This window comes from Melanostigma gelatinosum (genome assembly GCF_949748355.1).
Source record: "Melanostigma gelatinosum genome assembly, chromosome: 3".
Lineage (NCBI taxonomy): Eukaryota > Metazoa > Chordata > Actinopteri > Perciformes > Zoarcidae > Melanostigma > Melanostigma gelatinosum.
Genome location: NC_136636.1, coordinates 9,820,901 through 9,829,842, shown reverse-complemented (window position 1 = coordinate 9,829,842; position 8,942 = coordinate 9,820,901). Strand labels below are relative to the sequence as shown.

The window sequence follows — 8,942 nt, the reverse complement described above, 5'->3', positions numbered from 1 at the left end:
TCGACACACAGGAGACCTTATTTCAGGCCGATGAACTATTAATGTTTATTTGAAATTCAAACATTTTCTGAGGGTCTTCTCTGCAATCGCTCACGGCTCTGTGTGTGTGTGTGTGTGTGTGCGGGCCTCTCCCCCAAACCGTCGGACTCCAATGTCAACGGGCCAACAATGTGTTGTTGAAGCGCCGTACTGAATGAGGCAATACAAAATGTATGTCAATGGGTTCAGCCTGGCTTAGCACTCTCCAAAGTAACTGTTAATGGATTACTATACAATGTATAAATGCTCCCCACTTTAATTCATAATAATGTTGGACCTCATCGCCTGCCCACTCAGCCCAATAGATTATGGAAATAGCTGTAATGACTATTGGAACAATGAGCCAAATTACATTATCATTCAGTGCCACATCAGCCGTGCTTTGCTCCTTCACTGAAGCTCTTGAATAACAATGGCCAACATTCAATTTCCACCAGAAAGATGAAGACAAGGAGGTTTCAGGCCACGTGAAGTAGACATTAATAACACACTTATTGTTGATACGGTAACAATAATCCATTTCGCGGTGTAAGAGGGGTTTTTTAGGTTAAATTACTGGTAACAAAAGTCTCACATCATACGTGTATGCCTCACATGATTTCAGCAGGGGTCCTCGCCCCACATTCCCAGCTCATGCATGAACACCACCCACCAAGACAAAAGAACCAGCCTTTGATGTTTTATTTTTAGCTCAACAATGGACTTTTGTGTGATCTTATTGGAGCAAAGAAAAAGAAATTAAGGTTAACATTCAATCCAATCTTTGGTAACTACATCATTAGACAATAGATCCATATAATGAAATAAATGTACAACAATGTAAAAAAAACCAGTGTAGTTACACTTGAGTCCCACAATCTCTGACGATGCATTTTCTTTTAAAATCGGCAGGCAAAACATGGTTAGATTTGGTTTAATGACTAAATACTGATAATCAGTTTTTGTCAACATAAATATTTCTCCTCTAAATAACTAACACTTGTATCAGTAATGTCATCATCGCACTAAAACCTGGAGCTTCTAAAAACATGGCAGCAGAGAGACAATGTCCTCAGAGGAAAAGGCACTTCTTGTGCATTGCTGGAGATGTAACGGTTATAATAAAATCTGTTTTATTCCTAGATTAAAGAAGTCCAGGTTGTATTTTGTGACGCGCACACAGATAAAGCGTCTCAGACCTCTGGATTGTGATGAAGATACATCTTCGCTGAACTGTCCTACATCACAGGAATAACTTAGTGTTTCCAATGATCTGTTGATTGTAATGAGTGTCAGTAATACTCACCGGTTGTGTGCAGAACATGCAGTAGAGTCATCTTCATTAGTTATGGCTTGCCTATCAAAAGTGGTGCAACAGCAGCCTCTAGTGGCGTGCACTCCCAGGTAGACTCCCCATTGTTACATAGACGTGCAAAAGGCAACATTGTTCCCATTCAGTATCAGTGTTTACATTGCAGGATTGTTAGTGTATAAATTGCCATGATTCACATACATCATAGAGCACAATCAACATAAATATAAAACAAAATAAATGTGTCAGTTTCAGGACAATGATAAGGCAACCAATGCCCAGAGACAAAGAGACACTGGCCAATAATACAATTTCTTTCCTCTTTGTCAAATGCAGAAGTGTATTTCATGCGTGTTCGAGCAGCTGTCGCTGTGGTTACAACCACAGGTTCAAAGACAGACCAACACCTGTGGATGCAGAGCTTTTGAACACAGAGCAGAGCATATGATCCTTAAATTGTTGTTGGATGGTTGCATGGTCAAAGCCTTCAACCCTCTTACAATCATACAGATGTCACCACAGTTTTGGTCAGTCATAAATCATTAGTAATCCAAGATATAAAAACAAACACTCAAGCGGTAATCTTTTCAAAGAAATCAGGTTAGAAAGTCTTCTATAAAAAAAAACTAAAATTGTTACATGCTAAAATTGCACAGTAGTTTTCTCACACGATTATGTGAATATATCTTCAGTTATTGCAGTAAGCAACCCAGAAATACAATATGGGTGAATATTGAAGAGGAATATTTTCTCCTTCACCATTACTTCAGCTGTGGAGAGGCGAAGAAGTTTCCCTGGCGGTGAGAGGCGGCTGATGCTTTGCTCTTGCTCCCAAATCTAAGGATGGGGGGGGGGGGGTAAAAACAGGAATCCAATCTTTATATGTGGACAACTCAGTTCGCTTCATTTGACTGTTGGTCATTGACTTTGCTTAAAGCTTGAAATGTACGAGGAGCATTGATTGTGTATGTGACACAATGCTCAGATCTGCAAAACGTTGAAGCTGTATCAGAGTTGGATCTTGACCGAGGCTTCTGAACTGCTCTTCGAATAAGAGCCCAATGTTCAACCTGCATTCCCCCATGCAGAGTTAACGTTTGGGAGATTCTTTTACATTAAACCAGACCCCCGATATCTACTGTGCAGCTGTTTCCACAAGACATTGGTATATGCCTCAGCCAGGTGCACCTGCACCCGCTTAAAAGACTAAACACCAGCAAACATGGATTTACGCAGAATGTTTTGTTAGATAAAATAGGCTGTGAAAATTTGGCATTGATAAAAAAAAATAAAAAAAATCTTGGATCACACGAGTCAGGAACAACCCTACTACTACCCTACACCACTGGATTCTAATGCTGAGGCACCGATAACCTATCCAACTGAGGAGTGTGTGCCTGTGTAACAAGCAGAGTAGTGAACCAGCCAATGGACCCTTTTAAACAGCAGGAAAATATTGCACCATTGACTGTAGACCAGATGTTTTGTTGGTCAACGCTGAACCGCCTCCTGCTGCCTCAAGATAGCAGCGCCCCAGTAATGCACCCGACCCCCCCCCCCCCCACCACCTCATTCCAAGACCAACACGACCAAAAGCTAGTTTCACTGCGCTGTGCGCTGGTTGTGAGGTATGAGTGAGCTTACATTGTGGTGCTGGAGAGGGTCTGCTTCATGCGCTGAGACAGCGAGCTGGAGGAGGGTGTTTTGGCCATCATCTGGTGCTCTGGAGTAGTCAGTGGTCCCAATATGCTCACTACAGATACATTAAAGAAAAACAAACAGTTGATTATTTCAACTTAAGATGCTGAGTGAGCATTGAGCAATATTGAATCCTTTAAAGGTGAAAAGGTTGGTGTTGATCTCTTGTCTGTCATTTCATGTGTACTATTTACAAACAGTTCTTTAAAATAAAGTAGAACACATTGTCTGACTAAGTCATTCATTTTGAACCAACTTTTACTCTTGGTAATCCCTTTCCAGTGATTTACCTTTGAAGTCTGGAGTTTCGGTGTGGTGAGCATTGTCCATGCCGGTATTATCTGGATAAGCAAACTGGCCCCAGTAGTTTGCTGGAATACTAAGCAAGCGCTCTACAACCTAGAAAGAGAAACAAGTGAATCCAGTATTTGTAGTCAAAACCATTTGATGTAAACAAAAGCACACACATCCATTTGTGTATCGTCATGCACTTTACCCGTGGTTGTCGGGTTGTATCATGCAGGATGGTCATAGGGTCTGGGTCGGGAACAGCATGCCCCACAAGAGTAGGGCCAAACACCCGGGCCAGGTTGTTCACATCCATCTTGGTATCCACACATTCAGAGACCCTGGAAGGAGGACAAGGGCAGAACATTCCAGTGTGAACTAAAGAGATGTAGGAGGTTACAACAAGCTTGCTCACCCGTGACTAAAACCGTACACATTTTGGACAAAGGTCCTGCAGGCTTACAAGTAGTTGCTACTACGATCTAATGGGTGGAAGGCAGTGCCAAATAGATGGGAGTAAAAACAGGATAAAACAAAAAGGCTTCACAGAGCTACTGAAATATAATGACAATTACTTTTGCAGGTGGATCATAAGGCAGGCCAGAGTGTCTCGGTTGGGTGGAGGCAGCTCACTGATGGTCTGATACAGCATGGCGAGACTGTTGCCATCATCCTGGATTTCTACAAAAACAACATTAAAACCAGTCATTTATTAGCTCTTTAATTCAACTAATGTAAATGCTTGTTCTTGAAAGAATAATGTTGCGTAAACAGACTGTTTCTAAGTCCTGAAGACTCACCAGCTGCTTCCATGAAAACCTTGTTGAGGTGGAAGGTCAGCAGTGGCTCTGGGAGGTTTCTGAGGAAGTCTTTGAGGACACCGGCAATGACGTTAATGTCATCCACTTTGTGGAGTGGAGGCAGAGTCTTTCCTCTAATCAGCTTCTCCTTCAGCTCTTTCACCATGCGCTCTTGGCCAGAGACTCTGTACAGGCCAACCTGGAGCGAAGGGAAAGATAAACAGCTCTCATTGTCTGACTGCTTGTGATACCGCACCGCTGAATGAGATAACTAATTACAAAGTACTATCTATTGTAACCGCCCAGGGGGAACGGATCAGAGCATAACGTGAAGGTGACAAGTAAACAAGGACTTCAATAAAGTCTATCTCACCTCATGTAGGCCTCGGTGTTCAATCTCCTTAATACAGTAGATAACCATCGATGGGATCTTTGGGGAGGTGGCTGGAGCAAAGTCAGCCAAGGTGCTCTGCACACAAATTACATAGAATTAATCTAAACATTATCATAATACAAATGAATGTTTAAACATGCCATGCATGTACCTCTGCGGTCATGATGGGAGTGCCAACGGCTGGCGGATTGCAGGGCAGGGGACAGTAGTCACGACACTCTGGATGGCTCACAACCTTACAATCCTGGCAGCGAAGGTACAGCTTGCCAAACTTTGTTCTTCTTCCACATGGTACGCAGAACTCAGACTTGATCACCTTATTTAGAGGAGGAACGCAGTGCCCAAGGTGAGTGGTGGTACTTCAAGAATGGTGAACAAGCAGTTAGTGTGGATGCAGACAAAACAATAGGTAGACAGTCTTACTGTTTTGGGGGTGAACTGGTGCTTCTTTCCTCCTCTATTAGGTCTGGGGGTTCGGAGCTGGGCTGGTAAAGTGGAGACTGGGGTGCTTGGAGCCTCACTTGCGGTCTCAGATTGGACAGTAGTGGTGGTATCAGCCCATGCTGGAGCAACTGTAGGCACAATAACATGTTGGTAACATCACCAAACCAGTGAAGAACAACAAAAAATGATTCGAGCATATATTGGTTTTATAGTCTAATAATTCTGTTGTTTTTGTTCAAAAGGTCCCGTAAAGAGAAACCACACAGAAGATCGAGAAGATTCTCACCGCTCTTTCTGCTGCGCGTCCAGTAAGGAACAGCTTCAATGGTGGAGACGGCCTCGACAGCACCACCGTTCATCGGGACAGTGATGGTGGTCTTTGCCACTATAGACTCATTCATCTGAATCATATATTTAAAAAAGATATATCAACTGCTTTTTTCAACAAAACTGACATCTGAGTTGCTTTGTAAAAAACAATATTGAGGTTTACTTTCACTCGATGCCATTTAAATAAAAAGAGACTTAGTCACCCTGAGCTGTTTCACAGACTTTTTTTTCAAGTGTTAGAACATGTAGTACATATATATACATATATATATATATATATATATATATATATATATATATATATATATATATATATATATATATATATATATATATATATATATATATATAGTACATTTAGCTGTAGAGGTGAGCATTACCCTTTCTGCTGTTCGTCCAGTGGAGCGAGGTTTCTTCATTGCCAGTGGAGGAACCTCAGAGAGTTTTCTGGAGGAACGCTGCAGATTAAAATGTACAGAAACTTTCAAAAACACGTTTTATGGATTGGCCGCTGAAGACTGTACACCAAATAGCAGGACAAAGCTGTGCTGATGTGAAGCAAAATAGCATGAATCAAAACCACGGATATCAAAATACATGATAAAAACTCACTCGTTTCTGGCGTTTCCGCAGTCGCACATTCTTCATCACGGAGGAATCCCAGTCCTGCAGGTTAAGAGGACACACAAACCACAGCACTTAACTGAATTAATGCGGTTGTATCTGAAATCAGAAGTTCTCCTAAAATATACAGTGACACGTATACAAACACGTAACAAAATGGTTAAAAAATACCAGAGAGTCGTCCGTTTGGTCATAGCTGATGTCTGACAGCAAAGAAGCTGATTCATCAATGACAGTTAACCTGTAAAATAGATTCATGTCAGCACTTAATCTTCCTGTCAGAAGTGGACGGCTAGTTGGAATACAACACAACTCTGGTGAGTTATACAAGGCTTTAATATAAGAATTCATGTTTGACATATTGAATTCAATATAATTTAAAGTGCATGTGCTGCACCTCTATACAGTTAATGGTAGACAGTGCGTTCACTAACTTCACAAAGTGAACCAGTAAAGCACCCTTATTATATGTGAAAGTTCAAACAAGGATGAGAGGATGTGGTTTCACAACCAGAGGAGGAGGATCTGACCTTCGACTGGAGTTGAGGTTGCTCTTAGCAGCCTGTGCCGTCTGTGAGTGAGCACTGAGGAAGGCCAGGGCGGAGCGCTGCTCCTCACTCAGGTAGACACTGTTACCGGTCTCTGATATCAGCAGCTCCCGGATCAGCTGTAGCTGACGTTCCTGTTACAACCACAAACCAGCATGTTGACAGGGACGGATTAGTATATATTAAAACAATTTTATAGCATTTTATAGGTCTTTGAGACCATACTCCACCCATGCAATGAGTCCCTCACAAGATGAAATAAATTTCTATATTTTCCTTTTTCTAACTTCCTATATATTCCAATAGCAACCACGCAGATGTACAAGACTCCTAAATAGCGTTGTACCAACCAGCTTCTCATGAACTGCCTCCGCCTTCTGCCGCCTGCGGATCTCCACATCCACCTGGTTGCGGGCATGCTTTAGCTTGACCTCCAGGGCTCCTCTCTCGGTCTCTGCTTTTGTCAGCACTTCTTTACAGGAAACCAGCTCCTCACCTGCTAGCATCCACTTCTTACGGCACTCCTCAAAGTTAACTGCCATCTGGAGGAACTCTGTAAATAGACAATAGAAGAGGAGATTGTTGTATTGCTATTGTGCAATAATATACATTTTTTTCTGTGGTGGTTATGTGCGATAAGCCTCCAAAATGCCATTGCAATGATGTAAATTACCTGAAGAGAGAGGACAAAAGGACAGTAAAGTGAACAAATGAGTGACAGTGCTTTCCTGTTAGTTACAATGGAAATGAATGGCATTATCTAGACTATTTAAATGGCAATTTTTAACTACAACACAATAGCTATTTCAACCCCCATTTGTGACATGTGGTGCACCAACAATTCCCACAGCAAATCTGTAGTCCTGGCTCTGCTAACCTTTAGTTACTAAGGCAAAGGCTCTATACCTTCCTGAATTTGCACAAACTAACAGTTTTGGATAAAAAATAATGCACCCAATATCACTGCTACTAACGTTAGCACCATGCCATAGCAGACAAGCTTAAATACACTAACGTTACACAAGTACTTATGCTCTAACAGCCTTCTAAAGAGGTGGCAAATACCAAAACGAAGTGTGGAAATAACTTACGTGGTTCAATGCCCTCATTCAGACCGTCCACCTGGGCTCTCAGACTCTGGAACTGGTTGTGCAGGTTCACCACATACGACTCCATCGTGTCTTACTGCATGCAGCTACTTAGATTAGTAGGGAGAGATGGGAGAGTTGAATAATAATGCCAGTAAATGTTACCTTACTTATTAGCCCGTTGAATTAGCCAGTTAGTGGTACTGCCAGTTAGTGGTACTAACGTTACACGATCATTTTTATCAACATTGTAAGTGAATTGTATTGAAACATTAGCTAAAAACTGTCCGGTTTGGGGTACAACTCCGTTACCACTACATTTCATGTCGGTAGGTTAAGCATGACATTTAAAAAAAATCCTACATTTGCTAACGTTATAGTGCTGAAGAAAAACGTCAACGTATCTTCATGACAGCTCCTTGTGTTCGCGAAACAACTCTCAAGCTTGTTAGCCAAGTTAATGTTACGCTGGTTTAACGTTAACGTTACTGCACCTAAAATGACGCTATCGGCATGCTAACAGTAACGTTAGCAAGTTTGTGTCGACTTAACGCTAGCTAACTAAAGTTACGTTGGTCCAAAGAAATAAAAAAAGACTTACCTGTGCAATGTTTTTCCTGTGATAGTGTGGCTGACATGTAACGTTAGAACGTCCAATGTTTAAAGCAAAGGTTGTGTTGTTGGCTCCCGCAACAGCAGAGCCACACCTATTTGATAAAGTTTTCACATTCTTCCTCAAAGTTTAAAATCAGCGCCGGTTTTCTTCTTCGTGGGCTGTTTGGCGGAAGTTGCAGCGCTCTATCGCCCCCACACAATCAGAGTTATAACTGCAGGGGATTGTGGCGATTAGTGTCCTCTGGTCCCTAAAACGGGAATCCAATCATCCCCTGGAGTCAATTCGCTAGAAGGTAGCCCTATGTCATAACGTGATGTATGTGTAATATCAAAAAATAATTTTATTATATGAGTCATAGAAATACTTCTTAAAAAACATTATCTGAAATTTCACTGTACTATATGAACAAAAATTAAATACAACATTTTAAAATGTAATATATTACACAGTCAATATGTAGGTCTATTTAGAAAATATGTAGGTTATCTATCAATATTATGCCATCACACAACTTTCACTTAAATTTGACCCATTGGTTTTGTTAACATAATACGAATAAATAAATAAATAAATAGGAATTGATCTTTCTATGGTTCAGTTCATTATCAATTCATGAACTGCAGTATTTTTTAAATCAAACATTGATTTAGTTATCAAAGTACATTTTTTCTTTATTAATCTGTCTTTCAATTGTTCAATTAATTATGAATTACTGAACCGCTATAACTATTTCAAGAATTCTGATGTCCTCCTGTCCTCCATACATTAGAGGAAGACATCAG

General features: G+C 41.0%; 1 protein-coding gene across 1 annotated transcript; it reads right to left on the bottom strand.

The window, feature by feature from the left end:
- Nucleotides 1–619: 619 nt before the first annotated feature.
- On the bottom strand, nt 620–8,269 carry LOC306775442 (rac GTPase-activating protein 1-like). Its single transcript, XM_079265878.1, has 17 exons — nt 8,146–8,269; nt 7,548–7,651; nt 6,807–7,009; nt 6,439–6,590; nt 6,080–6,149; nt 5,897–5,950; nt 5,665–5,742; nt 5,241–5,355; nt 4,934–5,082; nt 4,662–4,826; nt 4,490–4,585; nt 4,117–4,315; nt 3,892–3,997; nt 3,525–3,657; nt 3,319–3,427; nt 2,975–3,083; nt 620–2,167 (listed from the first exon to the last, which is right to left on the bottom strand). The coding sequence occupies exons 2-17, from the start codon at nt 7,630–7,632 to the stop codon at nt 2,092–2,094; spliced, it is 1,899 nt and encodes a 632-aa protein (XP_079122004.1). The 5' UTR covers nt 7,633–7,651; nt 8,146–8,269; the 3' UTR covers nt 620–2,091.
- Nucleotides 8,270–8,942: the final 673 nt, after the last annotated feature.

What these genes read in the sequence shown, in the direction of transcription:
- LOC306775442 (XM_079265878.1), bottom strand. Translation starts at nt 7,632, where the DNA reads ATGGAGTCGTATGTGGTGAACCTGCACAACCAGTTCCAGAGTCTGAGA. An exon ending in AACACCGAGGCCTACATGAG is followed by an intron (nt 4,316 to 4,489) that starts GTGAGATAGACT and finishes CCTTCGCTCCAG; the next exon opens with GTTGGCCTGTACAGAGTCTC. An exon ending in CTTATGATCCACCTGCAAAA is followed by an intron (nt 3,658 to 3,891) that starts GTAATTGTCATT and finishes TCCTCCTTCCAG; the next exon opens with GGTCTCTGAATGTGTGGATA.